General features: G+C 40.3%; 1 protein-coding gene across 1 annotated transcript in view; it reads left to right on the forward strand.

Moving 5' to 3' along the window:
* PLCE1 (phospholipase C epsilon 1) overlaps positions 1–27,505 on the forward strand; it is a 299,846-nt gene that overhangs the window by 157,717 nt on the left and 114,624 nt on the right. The window contains exon 4 of the mRNA XM_072971645.1: positions 8,481–8,797. Within this exon, the coding sequence (XP_072827746.1) occupies positions 8,481–8,797 (317 nt within the window). The remainder of the gene's footprint in view (positions 1–8,480; positions 8,798–27,505) is intronic.

Genomic DNA, 27,505 nt, shown 5'->3' on the forward strand with positions numbered 1-27,505 from the left:
ATAGGAATTCTGTCAGATATTTTTCTGCTGTGAGGCTCTTCAGTCCAATAAACTGTTTTATCTGAATATGGCTTAATTCTCAATCTGGGCATATTGTGTTTTTCCTTTTTTTTTAAGTACTGATTTGGAAATAATATGCTTCATTGATTTTGTGAACTCATTTTTTTCATGTAGTATTGAGGACAAACCAGACACATTTCTTGCAAGATTGATTGTTACTCTGAAAACCAATAACAGATAATTAGAATCAGCAGTAAACTAACCTTTCTCTAAACCCATTACTTCCCTGTTGAAAAGCAATTTTCAACTCTGACTGAGATTTAGCATCTTTAAGCCAACTCTAAAGCTTTCATAAAAAGAGATTGACATCCTTCCTCTTCTGTCTTATTTTATATAATTGGAATTACACCTCTCAAAGAGTATTAAATGTGCAGTTGATGAATCCAGTGCTTAAATTAAAAAAATAAAGGGACTGTCTACAAAATGAATGCACATCAAAGAAAAATATATAGCGTAGATAAAAGTTTTTCCTAGTTTCTTCCCTATCTTGAATTTGAAAAAACTTTCCAAAAACAATATAGCAATATTTGGAAAAAAACCTGAACAGTTGAAGTGGCAAGCCAGTTTGTACCCATGAGAAGATTAGAATTTTGTTCTCTGGATGAATTTTTCAGATACTGTTTTGATTTTTATTTAATATTGTCACATGTACATTAGAGAAAAGTTCATTGAAACAGAACTGTGCAATATATAAACACTATTATTAGTTTGGTGTATACCGGACAGATATGCAGACATACACCTATATTTGTAAAATTATTTTTCCTCCAATAAGTTCATATTGGTTTTTTTTCCCAGCTTGCTTTTTTAAACTATATTTTCAATTTTAGTACCTGTGAATTTACCTCACTTTACCTATATTTCACAAGACTCTCTGTGGAATAAAATCCCAGAAGTGGACTTGCTATGACAGAAGGTGTACATATTTAAGGTTTTGTTTTGCCTTCCAAGAAAGCTTGTGCCAATTACACTGCCACACACACAGAATGAGAATGAAAAATAATGTTTCAGAAGCAGAGCTATGTGGCAGGTTCTCCCAAAGGTTTTACCTTCATAAATAAATGCATACGAACATACACACTAAGCTGCCATCAAAGTAATACAAGTACTATACTCTATTTTTTTAATATATTTTTATTGAAGTATAGACAGTTTATAATGTTGTGTCAGTTTCTGGTGTACAGCACAATGGTTCAGTCATACACGAACATAAATATATTCGTTTTCATATTGTGTTTCACCATATAAGTTACTATAAAATATTCAATATGGTTCCCTGTGCTATAAAGTATAAACTTGTTGTTTATCTATTTTTTATATATGAGATTCTCTATTTTTCATTAAAGTCAGATTCCTGTAAGTTATAATTCTGCTTAACTCTCCTTTATCCCTACCCAGAAAAAATTTGTGTGTGTGTGTGCGCGCGTATGAGAGAGAGAAACAGAGAAACAGGCACAGCAAGAAATGAGAGGAATCTGTCTCCCCTGCAGAAGATCCCTCAGAATGCTGACCATGATAGACGGTAGACTTTTGGAGTCAGAACTGATTTTTAGTTCCAGCACCATCTCTTAGGAGCAATGAATCTTCAGGCAAATTGCTGAACATTTCTGACTTCTGTTTTGTTGTCTGTAACAGGGGTCACCGCACTTGCCTTATAAGGTTCTCGGTAAGAATTAAATGAGTTACTTTATGCAAAGGGCTAGTAAATGGTGAAGAGCTAGAGCTAGGTGAGGAGCTATTGTTGAGACCCCAGAGAAGGATTCGGGGGTCCAAGCCAAGAGCATCCTAGATGGTAAGGCTTTGAAAATTTTTGCAGAAAAACTTGAGGAAATAACTGACATTCTTGATAACAATAGGCTAAGTCATACCACACCTTTCCCACCCCATCCACCATCGTCCCCCGGCCCCACCCACACTGTATTGTTATATGAACAAGGATCTTTTCTTATTCATTAAATCCCACATCAGTGTGGCCTGAAACAAAGCCCTGCATATAGTAGGCATGGAGTCATGAGTGAATGAAGGAATTTCTACTTAGCCTTTCTTAACCTCATTCATATGCATTGGCAGCTAAGAAGGCTCTCCACCCACCTTCGGGACACAGGGTAACCCAGGCTTGGCCTGCGGGAAATGCACGATACTCGGCTAGGAGCCAGAACCTTCCAGTTCTCTCTTTGCTTTTACCAGTTCCAGGGCTGGCCACGCACAAGCTGGATTCTTGAGCAAGTCACACAGCAACTTAACTCAAGCTTTATGAAAAATAAGATTAGCAATACCTATCTGTCATGAATCCCTCACATTATGTAAGAGATAATTATGTGCGATTACTTGGTAAACTCAAGATTTGCGCATGAAGCACAGCAAGAAAAGCCAAATACTTTTTTTGTTTTGTTTTGTTTTTTACTATTTGGTAAGTTTTTTTTTAATTGAAGCATAGTTGGCTTACAATGTTGTGTTAATTTCTGGTGTACAGCGTAGTGGTTCAGTTATATATATATATTATTCCTTTTCATATTCTTTTTCATTATAGTCTATTACAGGATATTGAATGTAGTTACCTCTGCTATACAGTAGGACCTTGCTGTTTGTCTGTTTTTATATAGTAGTTTGTATCTGCTAATCCCAGATTCCCAATTTATCCCTCCGACCCCTCTTTCCTGCCTGGGTAACCATAGGTTTGTTTTCTATGTCCGTGAGTCTGTTTCTGTTTTGTAAATAAGTTCATTTGTGTCATTTTTTTAGATTCCACATATGAGTGATATCATATGGTATTTTTCTTTCTCTTTCTGGCTTACTTCACTTAGAATGACAATCTCCAGGTCCATCCATGTTGCTGCAAATGGCATTACTTTATTCTTTTTATGGCTGAGTAATATTCCATTGTATAATTATACTACATCTTCTTTATCCAGTCCTCTGTTGATGGACATTTAGGTTGCTTCCATATCTTGGCTATTGTAAATAGTGCTGCTGTGAGCATTGGGGTGCTTGTATCTTTTCGAATTAGAGTTTTCTTCGGATAAATGCCCAGGAGTGGGATTGCTGGATCATATGGATGCCTTTCATTTTGAGAGGGACTAAAAGTGGAAAGAGAAATCCGTGGGCAGGTTTAGCTGAGCTCTAGCCCAAGCCCGAGGCTCTCCCAGGGGCTTGCACCTAAAGTAATGTTTCTGAACAAGTGCTAACCCTGAAGGAGGGTTCAGAATTCTGGAGGAGGAAGTTCCCAAAGACTCTGTACTCCAGGGCGTTGGGTGAACAGTTATCACAGAAAAGTGCTCATCAAGTTTAAAGGCTTTTCTGGATATTTCTGGGCTGCACAATTTGTGGACAGCCCCTGAGAATGGCAGTTTATAGGCAAGATTAGGGCTTTCTGATCACCAGAAAGGAAGGAGGGAACCAAGATTAGGTGGAGGGCTCTGTGGGGATGGCAGGAGAGGGTGCCTCTGACAGCAGCTTCCCTCAAGGGGAGCCTTGGCCCAGATCCCCTCCCTCAAGGTGAGGTGATTGCCTAGATCCACCCAGAGACCCCAAAGTCTAGGATATATATCTTTTCACGTGTAGTGTTTGGATCCTCCCACTACTCCCCTTGTTCTTTCACAGCCACACTGTTCTCTAGTGCCTTCGGGAGAATAAAGCTTCCTTCATTTTCTGCAGTGATGCTCCATCTCTCTTGATACATGCTTCAGCCACTGGGAATGACTCACAGTTTCCTCAATAAGCCACGGTCCCTCTCACCCTTAAACCTTTACATTTCCATACATTTGGCAATATGACGGACTAAGCTGCTTTGGAATCACTAATCTCACAAACAGCCAAGGCCCTATTTCCCTCATTGAGAATCACTGAGCGTGAATGACAGAAGGTTTGGGGGGACTGTCATTCCCTCATAAATGATATAGCCAGCAAGGCTGAGAAGAGCTACTGTGTGCTATGGTTGTACATTCTCCTCATGGGAATTATTAAAGGCTCTGAGAAGTCCTGCAGTTAAAATAGAAAAAGAAAGCTTGTTTAACTTTGTTTAACCCAGTATGTCTCTAAATTATTAACGAAGGAACCAAGTTTTGCATAAATTCAGTGTAACACACTTTGGAGAATATTGGTTTAAAGCATGGAAACATTCTTATGAACTTATAAAAAGGAAAGGAGAGGGCGTTTTTAAGTTTCTATGTGGTACATTCTAATGTAGTTCTATTGTAGTGATTGACATATGGTTCCAGGCTGACCAGAGAGGGAGATTGTCCATCCTCTAGGGTCAAATCCTTACCTTTGGAGTTTAAACAATTCATTTTATCAGACTACCCCAGGTAAACAAGCGCAGAAGTTGAGTTATACTAACTAAAATCACTTGAGATGCCCTAAAATCCAGAATACCAATGAGGGATCAAGAACACGAGCTCTGAAGTCACAAAGACCCTGATTTAGATCCCAGCTTCCTGGCATACTATTTCCGTGACCTTATGTGAGCCTCACCTAATAATAGTATCTACCTCTTGAATTAATCCATATAAAGTAGTTAACTCAGAATGCTATTGTTTGAACAGGGTATCAGAACTTGAAGATAACTGTATCTCATGATAAATTTTTCTAGGCTGTAAGAGTGTCTAGAGATACAGCCCTCTTCTACTGTAGAGTAACTATTAACTGCAGAACTTGGGGCTGAGTGCAAACATGGACTGTAAATGAAGTTGATAATTATATTCACCAGAAATTTTCAAAAACCTTTTCACGAGAGAAGAAATGCTGTTTCCAGTGGGATTAATGAACTTTGCTCTACAAATAATGAGGAATGACCAGGGATCACAGAGCTACTGGGTCTTTAATCCATCATAGAGTCGTCCACGTTGTAAAGAGGAAGGTCCGATGGTAACTTAGAACTGAGAGTGCAGGCAACGTGGCACGTGAATGGGAAGGAGGAAATTATAAAGAGAGCTCAGTAAGAATGAGAGAGTATGGGAAATATTTTTAACGGCTGCTCTAAGGGTAGAACTTGGAGAAGAGAAAACTATGCCCCAAGAAGATTTCTGGGATGTTTCTTTGTGGTGCATGATATAAAAATCCCTGAGTAATCCTGCTTTAAGGAAACCTACATCAAAGGCCTACATTATGGCCTTTCAAGGTTTATAACATCAGATTTGTGTTTCCTTTGAGTGTGATGTCATGCTTATACTGAGACACATGGCCACTACATTTGTTTGGGTTGCACTGACCAAGCTTCTTTTTCTTTTTTTTTTTTATTCATTTTTTTTAAGGTCTTCTCTACTGCTATTTGCCACCATCACTAGACTCTTCTTCATTCCTTGTAACACCATGTGATTCATATCTCAAGATACATTGTGGTTTACAATATATCATCTTACGTTATTTATGTGTTTTGTTATATTATCTCTTCTCTCACATATTAGATAAGTGACTGTTTCATAGGATTTGGAATTTACTTCTATTTCCTTCACATGATTTCCTTTGAAATCATGTCTTAGAGTTGGTTGCTTCTGGCAAGACTTCCTATATATGGCTACTTTCACTGTACATAAATTATCAGTGTCAGGAACTGCAGTCTGCCTCTGTCATCATTCAGGCCACATTCTGACCCAATTTTGAGGAAATCCAGTCACTTTCTAAACTATTCAGAAGTTTGGAATCTGAGGACATGTAGACCTGATTTGAGCACCTGTCTTATTTTAATTTTCAAGTATGAGCTTGGAGAGAACCAGAAATACCAGAGTTTGGTATTTCCTGCTTTTTGCTGCAGTTGATTTATGGTAGTTTGGTCCAAAAGGTGGATAAAAATACTTAGACTAAATCATTGAACGTCTCACTCACCAGCTCACCTTTTAGAACCAAAGAGAAATGATCATTTGGTTACCCTGGTTTTTATGCAGAAGACAAAGTTCTGATGGGAATACATTTAAAACAAGTTCAAGGAGGCGTCAGTGGAGAGCAATGTTGCTTAAACTTTAAAGCTTTCTCTTCACAATTTTTTTTTCAGACTGTCACTGAAAGCATTCCTCCAAGAAGGGAGCAGAGTAGACCATGAAGTTTTGAAACCTGGTCCCTGGGTCTCCTGTGTGTTCACACACAGTGTGCATACACACGTACATGCCTCCTCCCCACACAGCCTTCTTTCCTCTTCCGTTTCTCCATGTGTCCACACCCACTCTCACTTCTGTCCACTCTCATGGTTAGCCCTGAAGGATGAGGAAGTGAATGGTACATTTGATGTCACTTACTCTACAGAGTGTCACAGTGAACTAGTTAGGGAATGTTGTGCTAGGTCCATTCCACTTCTGAAAATGGGAAACTAAGCCCTCCCCCAAGTCCTGGGGGTGGGGAGGGGCAGGCAAGACAGATATCAAAGAGGTCTTCATAACAAGAGAGATAGTTTAGAACTATCCACCAAGCAGAAACTTCGGTTAAGAAGCCTATAAAATTTTGATAATGAAAAAGAATATGAAAAATAATATATGCTTGTATATGTATGACTGAAACATTATACTGTATACCAGAAATTGACACACTGTAAACTGACTATACTTCAATTAAAAAAAAAAGGAAGAATTGGAAGAATCAATATTGTTAAAATGGTCACACTGCCCAAGGCAATATACAGATTTAATGCAATCCCTATCAAATTACCCAGGACATATTTCACAGAACTAGAACAAATCATAATAAAATTTATGTGGAACCACAAAAGACCTAGAATTGCCAAAGCATTACTGAAGAGAAAGAAAGAGGCTGGAGGAATAACTCTCCCAGACTTCAGACAATACTATAGAGCTACGGTAATCAAGACAGCATGGTATTGGTACAAAAACAGACATATGGACCAATGGAACACAATAGAGAGCCCAGAAATGAACCCACAAACTTTTGGTCAACTAATCTTCGACAAAGGAGGCAAGAATATACAATGGAATAAAAACAGTCTCTTCAGCAAATGGTGTTGGGAAAACTGGACAGCAGCATGTAAAGCAATGAAACTAGAACACTTCCTTCCTTACACCATACACAAAAATAAACTCAAAATGGATCAAAGACTTAAATATAAGACAAGATACAATAAACCTTTTAGAAGAAAATATAGGCAAAACATTATCTGACATTCATCTCAAAAATGTTCTCCTAGAACAGTCTACTCAAGCAATAGAAATAAAAGCAAGAATAAACAAATGGGACCTAATGAAACTTACAAGCTTCTGCACAGCAAAGGAAACCATAAGCAAAACAAAATGACAACCTACGGAATGGGAGAAAATTTTTGCAAATGATGAAACCAACAAAGGCTTGATCTCCAGAATGTATAAGCAAATAATACGACATAATAAGTAAAAAGCAAACAACCAAATCCAAAAATGGGCAGAAGGCCTAAACAAGCAATTCTCCAAGGAAGACATACAAATGATCAATAGACACATGAAAAAATGCTCAATATCACTAATTACCAGAAAAATGCACACCAAAACTACAATGAGATATCACCTCACACCAGTCAGAATAGCCATAATTCAAAAGTCCACAAATGACAAACGCTGAAGAGGCTGTGGAGAAAAGGAAACCCTCCTACGCTGCTGGTGGGAATGTAGTTTAGTGCAGCCACTGTGGAAAACAGTATGGGGATTCCTCAAAAGACTAGAAATTGACTTACCATATGGCCCAGGAATCCCGCTCCTGGGCATATATCCAGAAGGAATCCTATTTCAAAAAGACACCTGCACCCCAATGATCATAGCAGCACTATTTACAATAGCCAAGACATGGAAACAGCCTAAATGTCCATCAACAGATGACTGGATAAAGAAGATGTAGTATATTTATACAATGGAATACTACTCAGCCATAAAAAAAAACAACAACATAATGCCATTTGCGGCAACATGGATGTCCCTGGAGAATGTCATTCTAAGTGAAGTAAGCCAGAAAGAGAAAGAAAAATACCATATAAGATTGCTCATATGTGGAATCTAAAAAAAAAAAAAAGAACATAAATACAAAACAGAAATAGACTCATAGACATAGAATACAAACTTGTGGTTGCCAAGGGGGAAGGGTGTGGGAAGGGACAGACTGGGAGTTCAAAATTTGTAGATACTGACAGGCATATGTAGAATAAATAAACAAAATTATACTGTATAGCACAGGGAAAAATATACAAGATCTTGTGGTAGCTCACAGCGAAAAAAAACTGTGACAATGAATATATGTATGTTCATGTATAACTGAAAAATTATGCTCTACACTGGAATTTGACACAACATTGCAAAATGACTATAACTCAATAAAATGTTTTTAAAAAAGGAAGAAAATTTAAAAACAAAAGGAGAAGAATGCTGTAAGATTTTGAATGGCTCTGAAGTAAATATCTGTTGCAGGTAGGAGATTCCAACCTTGGTGTAACCATGGCTTTTGTTGCTTTATTTCAGAACGCCAACCAGGCACCTCTATGGCTAATTTCAGTGCCCTCCCTTCAAGTTCAGCTGGCATCAGCAAGGAACTGATTGATCTGCAGCCCCTCATCCAGTTCCCAGAGGAAGTCGCCAGCATCCTGATGGAGCAGGAGCAGAATATTTACCGAAAGGTCTTGCCAGTTGACTATCTTTGCTTCTTGACCCGGGACTTGGGCACTCCGGAATGCCAGAGGTCCCTGCCCTGCCTCAAAGCGTCCATCTCAGCATCCATTCTTACCTCCCAGAATGGAGAACACAATGCCCTTGAAGACCTTGTGATGCGATTTAATGAGGTAAGAAGCCATTTTGAAATGTTTTGTATCTGAATCATTAGTAAATGATTGTTAAGCATTTCTCCTTTTAGGTTTGTCTGATACTGATATCTACCTGTCTGTCTTGCCGCTTCTGTGATGGCTGTTTTCTTTCCAGGCAGAGATGGACGACACGTTGTCATCCTCCCTCTCACTTCTCCCCACCCTGTCCTCCAGCCTAGCGAGCCCGTCTCCATCCCATATCATTACCAAGTCCATAGCCTTCTCCCTTTGGACGACCAGAACCCCCTCATGCCCTTGCCAAAATATTCTCCCTGGGCCCATTGTCAAATATTCTCCCCCTTGTTCCTGCAAATGCTTTTAAGAACAGACATCTCAGTTTTGAGTTTTGACAACATGATCCATTGACCATGGGATCCATCTAGCTCACTCCCTCTTCCATGATCAGGCCTTCTCAGCAGAAATTAAATATGATTACACCTGGGTAAGGGAGCTGGGAGGAATGTGGACTTGAGGAACAATGAATCGCCCTATTCCTGATCTCTGCATCCCATCAAGCTCCTCAGCTCCAGGAAATCCCGCCAAGCCTCTGAGACCTTACCAGAAGCTAGTCCTAAAGAGGACAAGTGTGACCAGAGTCTGGGAACATTTAGGAGGGAGGCGCTGTAAGAGGTCTAGTGTCTCACTGGGAAGAGAAGAGCCAATGGCAGACACCCTACGGCCCTGGACCAAGGACACGGCACAGTATGGAGACCTGCCTGTCCATACTGTGCTCCATGCAGTGCTAGGGTCAGGGGATGCTACACTCTTGGGCTTAAAGAACACTTTCTCTTCATAGCATAACCTCTCACTCAGAGCTTTCTGTGCTAGATTTTATTTCTTTTAGACTTAATTTATTTCCTTTGATTATTAAAACTCAAAATTTCAGCCTGTGTGTTTGTTGGTTGAATTCCACAAATACAGCAGTTTCCTATTTTAGTCATTTTGTCAACTTTCTCAATGCTAAAAGGATGCTTCCATCCTAGGTCCTGTATGTCTCTGATTGACGGAGGATCAATCAGCCTTTGTTATTTAAACACTTTCTAACTATGGCAGCTCACCTTGCAGCCTCCCTAGCCTGCTAATCATGACCCTGATGGTGGTTGAATCATGACCAGTAGATGCAGAAAGTGTTAGAGGCTGAGCTCAAGAAGTTCTGTGTCCGGATATGCCCTGAACACCATTCCTCAAAGGGAGATCCGTTATCCATAGGAATTACTAATATCCATCTAGCAGTGTCATGCTGATCATTAAACGTGTGCCACTTATTTGCTCCTCACAACAACCCTGGGAGACAGGTACTGTCATTAACTCCATTTTCCCAGTATGGAAACTGAGGCCCGTGGAGATGAAGTCCTTTGCCCAGGGTCCCACAGGTGGTAGGTGGCAATGGTGAGATTTAAGGCCACATCATTAGGCCTCAGAGCCTGGGCTTTGAACCGTGACAATACCCTGCCTCCTGCCTGTATCAGGCTCGTGTTGAGTGTGACACCTGCTAAAACACAGATTCCTGGCCCACCCCAAACTAAGGCAGTCCACGTGAGTGCTTGTAAATCACATAGCTCCAAAGTTGCCTTTTAAAATAAATCTCCTGATGTTCTTGATTTTCCTTACTGATAAAAGGAGTAGAAATGAAAGTTCTAGTAAATCAAGTGATTTTATTAATGGATTTTACTGTATTTCATGAATTATTTTAAACTTTCGAATCGACTGACTCAGACACCCTTAGGGTCCTGCCCTTGTCCTCTGTCGTTGTGGTTATTGTAGTTGTTTTAAATTCTACCTGAACTTAAAAGTGATTTGCCTGAACTTTTAAAAGCAAATTTTATATTAGTTTTGGAGGGGAAAAACTTGGATTTCTTCCTTTCAGTACCATCACCTTAGGAATCAAAGATGAATCAGTGATTTCACTCATTCAGAGTTAGTGACGATACGAACCACAGCTGGGTTGCAGCATGCATGGGACTATCTCTGAAAAGAGTTTAGCGAAGCAACTTCAGAATGTAAATAAGATTTCTGGGAAAACACTTAAACTACTTAAGAGAATTTTCAAGTATTCGCAAGCATCTATTTTCATACAAATTATGCATATGCTGATTAAAAATCAGTCTTAAAAAAAAAGTCATATAGTCATTTCAGGCAGATTCCAAATGACCTACACTAGGCAAAACTGGGATCGCTAAATTCTAGTTGCTTTATATACTTTTGGGTAAAAAAGCTGCATTCCATTAAAAGAGAACTTGTAGATTCAGATTTTCATTTATTTAGAATGGCCTTGCCTCTAAATTAGCATGGCTTTACTTCCTGTAAAGGAAAAAAGGGAGGAAGGAAAGGAGCTAGCATTTATTTATTAGCTGGTCTGGACTGGAAGTTGTTACTTTTTTTAATCCCGCTTAATCCTTATGACAGTTGTATAAGGCAGTATTCATTATCTCTGACTCAGAGGAAGAAAGTGAAATTTAAACAACAAAGTAAATAATAATAGTATTGGACTATTGCATAGAATAAAATAAATATATGTGAGTCCATACTGATAAAAACGGATAATTAAATAAATCAATCAATGGGGCGAGCTAAAGGTACAGCTCTTACTTATAAAGGGCTTCCAATTAATACACGTAGAAAGAAATGAGGGAAATAAGATGATTAGGACATCCCAGCAATAAATTGTTACAGGCAAGAACTACTGATGAATGAGAATATTATTGGGCAAAAGTATGAGGAACAAAATATTTGCATAGTCTCAAAGTATTTACGAAGTATTTATTAGTTGCAAAAGGGAAAATAGAACAGTGGAGAAACCCAGTAGACATCACCTTAAGTAAGTGCGCAAGGTCAGCATGACCAGTAAGAAAACATATTGATGTGTATCTTCTGATATGAAGAAGGACTTGATACTATCTCTATGACATTCTTGCTCCCTGCCCCTGACCAAAAATCAAGAACCTAAATCTAATCATGAGAAAAAACCATGAAGGCAATCTACTCTTCAAAAGTGTCAAGGTCATGAACAGTAAGGAAGGACAGAGGAACTCGTCAAAGACTAGAGGAAACCAGGAGACATGACCATGAAATGCAGTTTGAGATTCTGTGAGATCCTGGACTAGAGGATTGATACTGATGGGGAAACTGGTAAAATTCTAATAAGGCATGTAGTTTAATTAGTATTAATGTATCAATGTTAAGTTCCTGGTTTTGATAACAGAACTATGGTTATGAAAGATGCTAACATTAGGAGAAGCTGGGTGAACTATGTACGGGAACTCTCCGTACTATTTTTGTAACTTTTCTGTAAATCTAAAATTACTTCAAAATTAAAAGGTTTGAAAAAAAAAATAGTGAAGCTCAGAGAGATGGAGTCACTTGCCCAAGGTCACACAGTAGCTGAGTGAGTGTCCGAGTCCAGATATCTGTCTTTAAAGTCTATTCTCTTTTCAGCCAACTCCCTTGCCTCTCTACTTGTTAAATTACCAAATTAAAGTTTGTAGTAAAACCAGAATTTCTGCTTTAGAATTTAATTACCTTTGGGTCTCCTTTCCCTGTTTCCTCCCTCTCTCTACTTCTGTTCTAAACCTCCTATGTGTCTACCCTTTTTCTACTCCTCCTTTTTCTATTTTTATCCAGTTTCTTATTATCACTTATTCATTCATTCATTCATTCACTCACCCAAGTCTTACTTATTGAGCATCTACTATGTTGTAACATTCTCTTTTTTTATTGTTTTATTAAACATATTCTTTTAAATAAGAAATTAGCAATATATGATGAAATTTACATTATTAGCCCATACTTTGGTTCAGTCAAAGTTGGATACACAAAATAAATGCACTTTCCTCAATGGAAGTAAAGTATATATTTCTTGAACACTGGAGAATCTCAAAGACAAGAGAGAGAATATTAGCTCCATTGCTAGTAGCTGAGAGGAGAAGCAAATGTATTTGTTCATGCAGTCATTCAGTTAACATGTTTTCAGCACGTCTCAGAAGCCGGGCACCATAGTGGATAAGCACGAAGGAAAGCAACAGTCTGCAGCTGCCAGAAGCTACCAGTCTTAAATTTGTAGTCAGGCATGGGCACAAATCACTACCAAAAAAGGCAAGAAGTACATGTAGTGTGAGTGGCACAGACGGTGGCAGCTGAAGTGTCTGGGTGGGTGATCAGAGCCCTCTCTGCTCAGCTCTGGAGTTCAGGGCTGGGCCATGAAGGATGGTTGCGATAGAGAGTTCTGTTGTGGGGAAGGGAAGGAGGTCATTCCAGACAAGAAGACAACCAGTTCTTGTCATGATCAAGAAAGACTCACAGTCTAGGGAGGCAGCTTGCTCCTGATTGCCAGTAGAACATGATCATGTTCTAGAAGTTCCCTGAATCCTAACAACTCTTTTCACAACGACTTAACTGTAATGTGGGGAAAGGGAAGAAAATCCCTGACGCCTTTTGGGCCACATTGCATAACATTCATTCTTAGGAAAATATGGTTAAAATGCAATTCCAAGCACAATCATGAGATAACTGAAAGGGTTTGTCTTATGGCTAAGGAAAGCCAGGAGATAAATTCTTTAAAACCAAGTTAGATTGTGGCTTGGAAGCAATGTTTCTCCACATTTCCCTTTCTCCTGCTGGATGTCAAGACTGGCGCACACCAGAGTGACTTCTGTTTATCCTTGCATGTAAACAGAAGCAGGTACCCGGGGCCAGTCCCCAAGCCAGTGGTAATCAGGGTGGGTCCCAGAGGCAGGCTCAATCCTGCTTCACTTTGTTTGGGAGGTGGGACCCCCTGAACCCTTTTGATCTGGACGCCTCTCTGTAGTCATAGTCTTGATCTAAAATAAAGCTCCAAAAAGCCAGTGTTCTCTCTTCCTCCTTTCAGGGTGAGCAGCCTTACTTCCCTGACCACCCACGAAGTCTCTTGCTTGGAGAGTGTCAAACCATATTGTTCTTTTTTCCCCTCTTTTTCTATCCAGCCTCTACCTCTCGTCCACATTCCTTTTCATCTTCCTGGTTTTTAATTCCTCTTTGAATAAATTCCAGAGCCATTTGTCTTTTCTAGAGGAGACAGAGAGGCATTTTTGGGAGATAACTTTACCAAAGAGATCACACACGTTAGCACACGCACTTGAGAAGAGATGAAAGGCAATTAGAGGTTGAAGAGCATTCTTACTGCCTTTGCTTTCATGCCTTTTTCTTGTGAAGGGCTGTGGTGGAACGTGGTTTAGGGTGGAGGGTGTATTCTGCGGTCACAGTTCTGAGTCGCTGGTTCTCAAACCTTCTGCCTCCTCCATAGGACCTCTGCTCCTGTCCTGCTCTTCACCCACTCATGATCTTTGGGTTTGGTATTCATCATGGTCTGCATCTCCAGCTGGTCCTCAGGGTCTATCAACAGAATAAACTTTTGGCTCCATAACCTACCACTGTCCATATCACTGCCAGACACTCTCTTGTGTAACAGGTAGTTGGTATCTCTGGCTGAGGGCTGGTTTTCAGCCTCAAAAGGCCTTAAACTGGTTTACTTTTTCCTATTCCCTGAGAAGGCAGTGTTTCTTGTCAAGTAGATCTTAGCAAGACCATTCTCTGGGCTCCTCTTTCAGACCAACTTGTCCAAGGGCAGGTGATGAGCCTAAGTTTACCCTAAGACCCCAGAGGGCTCTGGAGGGATTCCACCTGGCTCTTTGCCCCAAGTGACCTTCCCCAGCCTCTTCCATTTGGTCAGCCTAAGCAGTCATCAGTCTGCTTCTCAAGCCACATGAAAGTGTGACTCAGGTGCTGTGAGACTCAGGTGCTGCTTGATCCTTCCATCTGGTGGGTTTCACCAGGCGTCAGTTCAATAGTGTAAAGGATGCCAAAATGCAGATTAGCTCCCTGGGACAGGATTGTAAGAATAAATAAACCATCTGGCCAGAGAAGGGCTGTTTGGGCCTGGGTCCTTTCAGCCAGAATCCCTTAGCTACTTCCTAAGTGATGATGATCACTCTGACAAATTCCAACATCTAGAATCCTGTTGGGTCATAGCCAAGGAAAGATCATTTCAGCATAGTAAGGAAAGAGCATGATATATGATAATGTCCAAATGTGTTTCTTCACTTGAAATATTTTGGAGGAAAAATATTGGTTTTGAATTTGTATATTCAGCCATATTAGAAAAGTCTCTGTCAAAGCCTGCCCCACCCCCACCCTTTTTATGCAGAAAGCCAAGCAAACCCTCTATTCAGGGCTGCTGTACAAACATTTTCCTCATATCTGAGCACTCATGAGGTAAATTGTTAATAAAGGCCTCTCGGGGGAAGGGAAATTTCAACTCACTTTGGAAAAACCAGATTTCTCCTTGGGAAAGCACATCTCCCTGGAGGCACACCTCTGAGAGCAAACATTGTATTCATTCCCCAGAACACTTCATGGCACGTTCCCCAGTTAACAGAAATTTTAGTTCAGAAGTTTCCAGACTGAAAAATACAGTAGGCAGTTAAACCACAGAGATTCAGCTGTGCAGGGCAGTGTTCTGAGAGCAAGGTTTTTTGTAGGGGGCTCACCTGCCCTGGAGCCAATTGACAGCAAATCATGTTTGATGGTTCTTGGCAATCAGCGCCCACAGGATTCTGCTCACTCATAGTAACACTAAGTAAATGGTGGGGCTGGGAATGCCAGCATTCCGGGTGCAGTTCTGGAGTAAGCCTACCTGGATTCTAACCCACTACTCCCCACTGTGGGACCTCGGGCCGTGTACCTAATCCCTCATCTTCAGATGGGGATATTAAGAGTACCTCCTTCACATGGTTTACATAGGGAGTCAGAGAGATGACAAGTGTGAAGCACGTAGTGAGGACCCCAGGCACAGTCCTGGGCTCAGGGTTGGTTACCAAAAAACACTAAAATAACTGCATTTTCAGAATAACTAATGATAAGAGAGTCCACTTTTATTATTATTGCCCCCGACTTAATGGATGAGAAAATGGAAGCACAGAGAGGCTAAGTAAATGACCCAGGGTTTCAGAGCTAGGATTTGAACCCAGGTGGTGTGACTTCCAGAGCCAATGTTCTTGGCTCATCTTCCTGGTGCCGTTGAGTCCAAAGTCATAAGAGCCCTTTTTTCCTCACTTTGGTCTCTTGCTCTGAAGGAAACCATTTGCTTCACAACAGGATTCAAAAATTCTTTATTATTTCAACATATGTTAACACTGTGGACCTCCTTGTTGACTCCATGATGTTGAAAATGTGGCAGTAGTCCCAGATATTGGAAACTCGGCATCTCCTTTGAATTGGAAGACTGCCTTGAAATCGGTAGGACAATGGTATCGCTCAGTGCCTGAGAATATTGTTCCCGAACACGAATAGGATAAGTTGTCATTTCTCAGCACAGGCAGAAGAGGGATTTAAGGTCTTTGGCTTTTAAAGTTTTCTTTGTGGTTTCGAAGTTTCCTTCGGTATTGGATGAGAATGTAGGATGCCCCCAGAATCCAAATTTTATCTCTCGATCTCCCTTTCTTGACCACACCACCTCAGCGATCTTTTTTCTCCTCACTCTCTCTATTTCAATTTTACATGAAACCTACACCCCACAACAGGGATGGCTTTTGAAATTCAACTTCTTTAGCCAAATCTGCACTGCTAGAAGACTGTGAGGGAGGGAGGCTGTGCTCAGAGTTGGGGCAGCAGGATAAGGCAGTGGATAGGGGCTGCGAAGCACCTTATGAATCAGGACCTCCACACCTGTGTTTGTTCTTTAAACATCAGACATGGTTTCCTTTAACAGCGGCTTTCACTAATCAGCAGAACGAATGCAATGGGCATCAGAATATTTTTAAAATACGCACATGCCTGAAGCCAGTCCCCAGTAGATCCTGGTTCTGTGGACCTAGGGATCTGTAGTTTTAAAGAACTCCGCAAGATAATACTGATGCCACTTATGGTTTAGAATCATTACTCCAGACCATCACACACACAAGTATTTGAACAAAGCTGTATCCCAGAGCAAATAGGGGGGAAATGACTCCTGTCTTTGGGGATAGCATAATAGTTGATAATTGTCCAAAGTAAATTTAAATATGATGACTTGCTTATTTGCTGGCTTGCTTTCTCTTTCCTTCCTTCCTTTCCTCCTTCCTTCTTTTCTGTATTTTTTTTTTGATCCTCATGCTTCAGTAAAGGACTTGGTTTTGAAATCTTAAATATTCAAACTATTTTGTTACTCTGACAGGATATTTTTATTCTCTTATTTACCCTTCTTAAAGCTCACGTCAGGTCTTTAGGGTTTAGCCAACCTAGAAAGAGAACTGCCAAATCCATGACCCATTGGAGGCCTGCTTTATTCTGTTTAAAGCAGGCATCAAGTTACCACTTCAATTCTGGGGCTGAGAGAAATAAGAATGAGTCCAGTAGAAATTAGCAAACACACAAACAAGATTTTGACATACGTGCAAAGTATTTTTTTTAACTGGAAGTAGTTAACATGACTCAGAGAAGCAGTACAGCGTCTTCCCAAGGCCCGGTGTTCTTTGCTGTGAGACGTTATCACTTGAATGACACTGAACACTGTGGGAAAGAGCAGGTCTGCTTTAGTCAGAGACTGGGACTTTGAGCCTGTCTCTCAGACTGCATTCACTGACCCTATTAGGATGTTTAATTCATCCCTCTAAAAAACCACCCTCTTAGAGATCTTTACTGCACATGTAGGAGCCAAGAAGGAATGTCTTTATGCTTTGCCAAGAATCTGCATTCGCCAAAGAGATTTAAACATTCATAAATCCAATTGCTTTCTCAATACCTCCCCTTGGCTTTTTTCATTCAACAAATTTTATTAAGTCCCAACTTATATACTAGGTACTGTTTTGTACACTGGGGATACGGCAAAGAATAAGACAGAGCCCCTCCGTGCCTGGAGCTTACATCCTGATACTAAAAAGCATGTCAAACAAGGCCAAAATAGAACATGGCCTTCTTTCTACCATGTTCGAATATCACGTAGTGTCTTGCTCATTATCCTCATCCTTCTCATCTCAACATCTACCTGGGTGCTCAGTCTAACAACCTTGATCTACTCTCTTTTCCCAAACCCCCAACACCCAAACCATCGGCAAGTCCCATTTACTCTACTTACAAAATAACATCCTGAATTGGACCATTCCTGAGCATTTCACCAGCCACTCCCATGGAGCCAGACACCACTGCAGTCACCACCAGTACTGCATTCATGCTCACATGCCCTGTAATCCATTTTCCACAACAGCCAGAGTGATCTATAAACGTAAAGCAGATCAGGTCATACCCTTCCTGAAAGCCCCCCAAGGTCTTCCCTGCTCGATTTTGCCGGTGTTGACTTCTCCAGCCTAACTTTATAGCACCCACTGGCTCTGTTCCAGCCATGCTGATGCGCATTCTGCTCCTGAACACACTGAGCTTGTGTTCTCCACATGGTTTTGCACTTGCTGTTCCCTCTGCCTAAGACTGTCTTCCCCCAGCTACCATCTTCAGATCATGTCTTCTGTTGATCGTGTCTCAGTTCAAAAATCAGAGAAGCCATTGACTTGTTTGCTTTTTTCCTTAGAAACCTGTTTAACCTATTTGTTGCTATATGTCTGATTCTTCGCAAAATGCCAGCTCTGCATTAGATGCTCAGTAAATATTTAATGAATGAATAATGCTAGTTCGTGTTAGCAATTGTTTCTTGGAATAAATGCTGTTCGAAATAATAAGAAAAGCAAGGTATGTCCCTTTGTTCAAGGAACTTACAATCTAGTTCTAGGCATATAAGACATAAAATATTGAATAAATATACATATTTAGAAGAAAGCAAGGCAAATCATTAACTATCACAGGAGAGATGGTGGTTAGAGAGGTGCTATAGGTAATGGAAAGAGTATGATTCTATTGCTAAGACTGGTTTTGAGTCCAGGCTCTGCCATTTACTCACTGTGGGACTTTGGGCAAGTAAGTGACGTAAACTTATTTCAGCTTTGTATTTCTCACCTGTAAAATGGGGTCATTTAATCAACTTTACGTGGTTTGGGGGACAGTTAAGCAAGCTAATGTGCATAAAATCACCCAGCACAGGACAGGTGCTCAATAAATGGTAACTGGTGGGATTTCATGCCATATAAGAGACAAGGACTGTATGTGTCATAAAAGTGGAAGAGAGAGGCCACACAGGCACATCTTCCTTAAGGATAATCAAGGGCTTCTGAGCCTTGGAGGCTGGGAAGGCTTCTGCCAGGCACAATTATGAACTTTATCATTGATGAAGTTTCAAAGGTTGTGTTATGTTCTATCTTCACCAAATGTAGGAATCCCTCCCTTGCATATTCTTACCCAGCTTTTGCTAAAAACTTTTCAAAGACAGAATTCACTTCATTTAAATGAGCTTATTATGTTGATGGAGTTCAGCAGTTTGTTTTAAAATTCTTCCTTAAATCAAACTGAAACCTGCCTCCTTGAAAATTCCACCTGTCACTCCCAGGAGAATAATAGAAATTGTCTTCCTTTGGTTTGGTTCTCTTGAGGCTAGACATTCCCCCATATTGTCAAAACTTACATTATTTTTCAATATTCCTCTTAAAACTGAGGCTCCCTACCCTGTCCTGAACAGTAAGACTCTCCCTTCTTGCAGTTGGGTTATTCCTCTGCTCTTACTTTTTTTCTATCAGCCATGTCTAATTATGACCCCACAAAGGTCAACTAAAACCTCTAGATTTTTAGCATACAAATGGCCAAGCTCATCTTTTGTTGTGAGTCATTCTGTAATTTGTAACATGCTATTCTCTTCAATGAAAAGTAAAATCACCATGTATTTGTGGCAGTTGTTTTTTGGATCAATCTAATATATAAATGCAACAAATACTCCCTAGAAGTGGAGGAACTAAAAATCTATATATTTATAGTCCTTCAGCCCATTACTGTCTAAAATTCTCTCTATCGCTGTATGAAATATGATTTTTTAATCTTTAGCTGGAGAAACCAACAGCAGATCTTGAGAGAAAATTTTAAGGTATACATAAAACCCTTAATCAAATATAGACACATTTATACCGTGCTTTACACTTACATTGAGCTCTTCACACAAGTTATCTCATTTAATCCTTATAGGGCTGGTCTGATTTTGGATCTGGGGCTCCAACCTGTCCTTCTGACTCCAAGTCCAGGGCTCTCCCCTGCCATCACTGCTGCCTTTCACTCCTGCCGCATGCCTGGCATTTTCATAGACACTCCTAGAGTAGTGTTTCCTAAAAATTGTGCTGCAGGAGCCTGCTTTTCAACCTACTCTGGAGAAAAGAAAAAAAAAAAAGATTCATGGTTCAATACCTTCTAGAAACCTCTTTGAGCTTTTTTCTTGTATATTGATATCCCCAATGCACATTAGCATATTGAAGGCTTAAGGAGTCCAGCAATAAAGACATTTATATTTCACCAGCATTTCTCAAATATATTTCACCCGGAACTTTATTTTCTTGATCTTTCTCTACTTTTGCAGAACATGTTTCTCTTGAAACAGCCAAAGACAAAAAATAGTAAGGAACAAGAAGTACACATGTGAAGTAGTTAAATTACATGATAGATGACATACATTCCAGCCTTCCTCCTCTCCTCCCCACCAGGATGAGGCTCCAGGTCAGTTTGGGCTGGACAGTTCCGAGATAGGTCAGATAAATGAGTGGCAAAGAGGTAGATGGGAGGGAGGACCTTTTAAGTGAGAGAACCAGCTTGATTAAACATATTCTAGGCAGGTTCATGCATGATGGATTGAAGAAGGGGCCTGGGTGCAGGAAAAGCCATGAGGAGAGAGTTGCAGTAAACAACAGGAGATGATAAAGGGGTCTGGTGTAGGATTCTGATGAAAATAACAGGGAAAATGGCTCCTGATTGTTTAGGAAAAGAATCCCAGTAGTGCAGTGACCCATTGGACAGGAAGGCTTAATGAAAGAGAAGATTCAAGACTGATGTCAGGCTTTCCAGGTGGGGCTTTTGGAATACATGGTGCTCCTGTGACAGCACCTGGGCAGGTACAAAGACTATCTAGTGTGGTCAAGAGCACAGGCTTTGATTCAGACACACAAGGGTTCACATCCTGACCCTGTTTCTTATTGGCACAGTGGATTTGGCCAAATTACTTTACTTCTCTGAGCCCATACCCCCCACTATAAAAGGGGCAAGAATAATTTCCTAATGGGTTGTTGTAAAGATTAAGTAAACTAGTGAATCCTTAGCTCAGGATAGTGTCTGGCACAGTGTAAGTGCTCAACTAATGTCATTTCCATTATTACTACTATTATCGTCATCATTATTATTGTCTTGTTAAGGAGATGTTTGAGTTTGGACATGCAGATTTTAGGATGAGAATAAATTAAATTAAATTAAATTAATTCAAATTGGTGGGAGGTAGGAGACAGGAGCTCATGTACTACGAGATCAAGGTACAGATACAGTTTGGGAATACACCCTAGAGCAGGATGGCTGAGCCATCAAAATTAACCTGTTTCCTAAGATATCAAGTGTGGGAGAGATCACAGGCTCCAAGGATCAAGCCTTCGTAACACCCACTGTCATGGCAGATAAAATCATCCAGTGAGAAGGAGAATGTGGGCATCATAGGAGAATCAGGCAGTATGGGTGATGAAAACCAGGGGGAAAGATTTTCCAAGACGGGTATCACATTATCCTGAGGTGAAGGAGTTGAGATGTGCACTGACAGAGTCCAGAATGGTGAGCAGATCACAGAATGACGTAGCGTTCCTTGCCTGTCCCCTAAACTGGGCACATCTGAGGGGTTGTCGTCTGAGGCCAGATTCGCAGAAAGATTTCTATAGACTGGAACAGTGAGGACACAGGACACTAAAAGATAAAAAAAATTGTTGTACAAACAACAGCTGAAAAATCTTGGACTGTTTTACCAAGATGGGAGACTTCTAAGGTTGTCAGGAGAGGTGCAATTCAGTATTTGAAGGACTGCCATGAAGTTGAAATTGGGTTCTTCTTTGTGATTTCGGTAGGCAGAACTAAGCCCTGTCATTTCATCTTGGACTCTTGGCCTTAGAACAGGCTGCCTTCTGCGGTAGTGAGCCTCTTGTAACTGGAGAAATTCCACACAGAGCCTGGCCGGCTGGCTGCAAAACTAGGAAGAAGCTCCTGGTGTGGGTTGGGAGATTGACCAAGATCAAACTATTGCCTATGGGTCAAATCTACCCCACCACCTGTTTTTGTCCAGCTTGTGAGCTAAGAGTCGTTTTAAGGTTTTTAAAATGATTTTGAAAAATCAAAAGAGTAATATTTTGTCATGGTTGAAAATTATCTGAAATTCAAGTTTGTCTTCATAAGTAAAATTACGTTGGAACACAGCCAGGCTCATTCATTTACGTATTGTCTATGGCTGCCTTCACGCTGCAGTGGCAGGGCTGAGTAGTTGTGACAAAGATTGAATGACTCACAAAATCTAAAATATTTATCATCTTGCCCTTCAGAGAAAAAGTTTACCAAAAAGTTTGAGATCATCCAATGGCCTTTTTTCAACTGGAAAATTCTGTGAGGGTGAAAAGTTTTTGCCTTAGATTTGGGTAGGAGGTCCTGGGTCACTTGGAGACCACCACTGCAATAGCCTGAAGGGAAAACCAGGATGCAGTGTTGAGAAAATGTAGGTGATGGGTTGGGAATACTTGTTTGAGAAGTATGACAGCAAACAAAGGTGAAAACTTGGATGGCAGCTCATTAGACCAGCGCAGTACAGGGAAGGTATTTTTCAGGGAATAGGAAGACATGTCAGAAGAGAGACATAAAAACTTTTCCTGTGCTTGATGAACCCAACGGTATTCTTAGTATCTGCTTTATTTTACAGCGCGGTTAAATTTATCTGTTGTAATATCTCTCAGCAAGAGGGGATTTTCTAAATGTTCTTGTTTATAAATGTGCAGAAAATTTTTGCACAGAGAGTCATGCTTTTGTTGGCCAAAGAAAGTGAACACTTGCTGATTTTCTGGCAATCCTAACAAAAATACTAAAGTGTATTTATACACTGGGGGCCAAAATGAATTTCAAGATGACAGTGCTCAGATACATAATCAACCCTGCTTTCCTCTTCTGCCTCCACTGGGTTTAACAACTTTGTCAAAACCCTTCCTCTGAAATCCATTTCTGCAAGTGAGTTGAAACTAATTCTCTCTACTGCCGCATAAACACAACGCGGGCTTCCCTGCTGGGCTCTCAAAAGCTTGGTCCCCAACCAATGGATGAGATAAGCAGGCTAAACCCATGGTATGAAACTGTCTTTTTAAAAAGCACATTTTTAAACTGCTTTTCACAGTGTGATTTCCTTATTAATATCTCGTAACCAATCACAAAAAATATTGACTTCACACTGTTTCGAAGCATAATGGTGTTCCAGAATTTCAAGACAGACACAGGAAGTTGGTTACTGTTCTTATTCCAAATAAGACAAGATACCTGTTATATACTCCAATATAAGTAACTGTTACCTGTACAAATGAGGAAACCAGATATTCTGCTGATAAAAACCCCACAGACCCAGACATCCTACTTTGGCTAACAGGTTTGCCATCCTTTCCCAGGGGAATTATGTGACAACTGTTAAGAAGACCCACATTCATTCACTTGGTTTTCACATTTATACCCTGTCCCTGGGGCAGTAACACAAGCTAGCTCTCTGCTCTGCATCCTCTAGTAGCTCCTTATTGCCAACCAAATAGTGTTCAGGCATTTTAGCATGTTGAAGGGGCTCTCCAACTCACCCCTCCAGTTTTCTCCCCCAGTAATTCCTCCATGCCCCTTTCACATGCATCAGCCTGGATGACTTGCTGTTGTATTCTGTGGGAAGCAGCAGAGACACTGCACAATTCCAGAGGGCGCCATTCACCTAGTGCACTAAATGGCAGCTCTGGACGAGAGTGCTGACTCCAAGATTTGACTTCAAATTCCAATTCCACCACTTCCTGGCTGTGGGACCCCAGGCAAGTTTCTTAACTGCTCGATACCCTAGTTTCCTCATCTGTAAAATAGTATTTAAAACACCCACATAACACTTAGGGTTGTTGCAAGATTTAAAAGAGATCATTTGGGGGAATGTGTTTGATCAATCCAGACTCAAGAACTCAGTAAATAACTGATGGTGAAGATAATGATTCTAGGAAACTAATAACTTTGGATCACTCCTTTCAGAACATATAAGAAAATGCTCCTTGCTTCCAATATTGTAATATTTTAAGATCACTATTTACAAGCTAGCAAGACATTTGGGGAAATGGAAGTCCCCATTTTGAACAGTTTAACACACATCTGTGGTCTCTTTGAATGATTGCGAAAGTGGCAGATAGAGGCACTGATATTAGGATTTGTGCCACTGTCTGTAGCTGGATTTATAAAATAGAGAAACTGCATCTAAAGGAAAGTTTTCTAATGTTTTTACCTCAAGTCTTCTCTCAAAATGTTAAAGAAAGAAACCACTCATATCCACATTTAATGTGATTTGAAATTTCAAAATACAGTTGATAGCATGAATGACAGCATTTAGTGAAATGCTGAATATACATTTTAAAATATTATGTGATCTCCTCTCCCCTACCTGCCCTGTCCCAACCCTGGCCAAGACTGTCATCACCCTTGACAGGTGGTGGGCTGGTCCAGATTCCACATGACCCCTAGGGCTCTTCTAGCCCTAGGAGTTTATGATTTAGGGACTAAATGTCAAAACCCTGGAGATCCAAGTCCTCATCTTAACAGGAAAGAAGTTCCTGTGTAAAGGGACACAATGAGATGTCACCCTAAGAATTGGAGCTCTTTTTTTTATTTTTTTATTTTTTTGGAAGGAATGACATGACAGGACAACTTTGAGGAGGATAACACCACACCCAGTGATTCCCTTTTTCCTGAGAAGATGAGACTAGTAGGAAAAACACCACACATGCATAAAGACATCCTATCAGCAGTGTAACTCCCTGAAGATTTTTAAAAACTTCTTTCTTAGAAATCCTTGAGAAAACAATACACCCGTCTACTTGGACTCAAGTTAGGTAACTCTGAACTATGGATGTGAGACCCTGACTTCAGGGAATTTCTTCCATCTCTGTACCATGAATCTAAAAACGGCCAAGGAAACTTTTAACAGTCATGAGTCTGGAGTCTTCCTTTTGCCTTCTAGCCAGCCATGTGACCTTTAGCAACTCCTTTAGCCCCCCGGAGTCAGTTTCTGCTCGGTAAGACAAAGGATTAGACCAGATGATCTCCAACACCCCTCAGAACCTGAGCTCTGGAGTCTGATCTCCCAAGTTTGAATCCCAGCTGCATTGTTTACATGACCTAAGTTATTAAGTCTCTCTTTTCCCCTCTGTCAGATGAGGATAATGCTGCCCTCTAGATAAGCTTGTTAGGGCCATTAATGCCATCAACTGTTTGAATGTAATACAGAACTCGAAATATCCAATATGAGCTACTCACTCGCTATACCCCTATTCCTGGGAGAGGAAGAGGCAGGAACCAAGTCTTCCGGTCAACAGCCACGGCCCTGGGCTCAGCAGCTTGGATTCTGTGGGTTGGGGTGATGGTGAGGGTTCTGCTGTTGCTACATACTATATATTTTGGCATGAACTGCTCTCTTCATTTCTTTGAGGTAGTGATTTCTTGTCAGATCCACCCTCATCCTGATTATTACAGCTGGGCAGAGCCCCCAGAGGGGAAGCCGCTGAACCCCTAGTTCAGAGTGAGGGGAATCTTCTTAGGATACGAGGGGAGAATGAATACCCTGTCTTTCATGGAAGAAATTTAGGGAGAAGGGGCCTCACTCAGGCGTAATGAAATGGGACTGCCCAGCCCTGAATGCCCAACCTACTTCCTTGTGGTTTTGTAACAGCTTTATTGAGATACAATTCATATGCCATAAATACAAAATTTAAATTCTAGGGTTCAGTGGGGTTTTTTTAGTATATTCATAGAGTTGTGCAACCATCACCACAGTCAATTTTAGAACATGTTCATCACCCCCAAAAGAAACCCCATTCCTACCTGCAGTCACTCCCCATTCCTCCCTAACCTTAGTCCCTGGAAACCACTAATCTATCTGCTTTCTGTCTCTATGAATTTGCATATTCTGGACATGTCACCTAAATGGAATCATACAGTATGTGGTCTTTTGTGTGTGGCTTCTTTCACTTAGCATAATGTTTTCAAGATTCATCCACATTGTAGCACATACCAGTGCTTCATTCTCTTTTATTGTCAAGTAATATTCTGTTATGTGGATATAACTTGTGCTGTTTATCCATTCATCAGTTGATGGACATTTGGGTTGTTTCACTTCTGGGTTATTACAAATAATCCTGCTATGAACAGTCATGTATAAATTTGTGTATGGATGCATGTTTTCATTTCTCTTGGGTAATTACCTAGGAGTGGAATCACTGGGTTATATGGTAACTCAATTTTTTGCATTTTGAGGAATTACCAAACTGTGTTCCAAAGTGGCTGCACCATTTTTCATTTCCACCGGCAATATACGAAGGGTCTGATTTCTCCATATCCTTGTCAAACTCTGTCTTTCTGATCATAGCCATCCTAGTAGATGTGATGTGGTAGCAAACTGTGGTTTTGATACCATTTCCCTAAATGGCTCGTGATGTTGAGTATCTTTTCATGTGCTTATATTTGTGTGTCTTCTTTAGAGAAATTTATGTTCAAATTCTTTCTCACAACATTTCTGACAGTGAAGCATATTATTAAGATACAGTCTCATCCTTCATAGATGGGCTGTTGTCATTCTGAATCCTTGACCGTGAATGTGTGTTCTGGGTAGGGAAAGTGAGAGCTCTACTTCCAAGTGTGGACAAGAAGAGAGGGAACAGCACTTAAGATTCCCCCTCTAACTGGGATTTATGTCTATTAGCAGGGAAGACAGAAAATCGTTGTTTTATAGACATGTATCCATTCTCAGTAGAAAAACTCTGGACTCGAAGGTAGAAGACCTGGGTTCAATTCCTGGTTCTGGTTGGTGATTATGAACAAGTTGCTTTGTAGGTAACTTAGCTTCTTTAAACTTTCCTTTCCACCACCCCTTTTCAGTGATTTTCTTTCCTTTTTTGAATTGCAGTATAATTTGCATACACTAGAATTCACCCTTTTGGTCTACAGTTTGAGTTTTGACAGATGCATACAGTTGTGTAATGACCACCACAATCAGGATAGAGAATATTTCCCTCATTTCAAAAGTTCCCTTTGCCCCCTTTGTATTTATTCTTCTCCTTTACTGCAGACCTCTGGGAATTCCTGGTCTGATTCCTCTCCTTATCCTTTTGCCTTTTCCAGAAGGTCCTATAAATGGACTCTTACAGCCTTTTGAGCCTGGCTTTTTTCACTAAGAAGAATGCATTGAAAATTCATCATTGTTATTGAATATATCAATAATTTGTTCTGAGTGGTATTTCATTTTATGTATATCTAAACTAGTTTAATTTATCCATTCATCAGTGGAAGGCCATTTGGGTTATTTTCAATTTTTTGCAGCTATGAATTAAGCCACAAAAAAACATTCTCAAATAGGTGAATATTTTTATTTCTCTTGGGTAAATGCTAAGCTATTTTGCAAAGCATTGTGCAAAGTGTCTATATCACTTGGCATTCCCGACAATAATTTGTGAGGATTTCAAGTGCTCCCTACCCTCACCAGTATTTGTTGTCACAAACCTCAGTTTTTTCACCTATAAATGGAACAAC

Source organism: Vicugna pacos, chromosome 11 (assembly GCF_048564905.1).
Source record: "Vicugna pacos chromosome 11, VicPac4, whole genome shotgun sequence".
Classification (NCBI taxonomy): Eukaryota; Metazoa; Chordata; class Mammalia; order Artiodactyla; family Camelidae; genus Vicugna; species Vicugna pacos.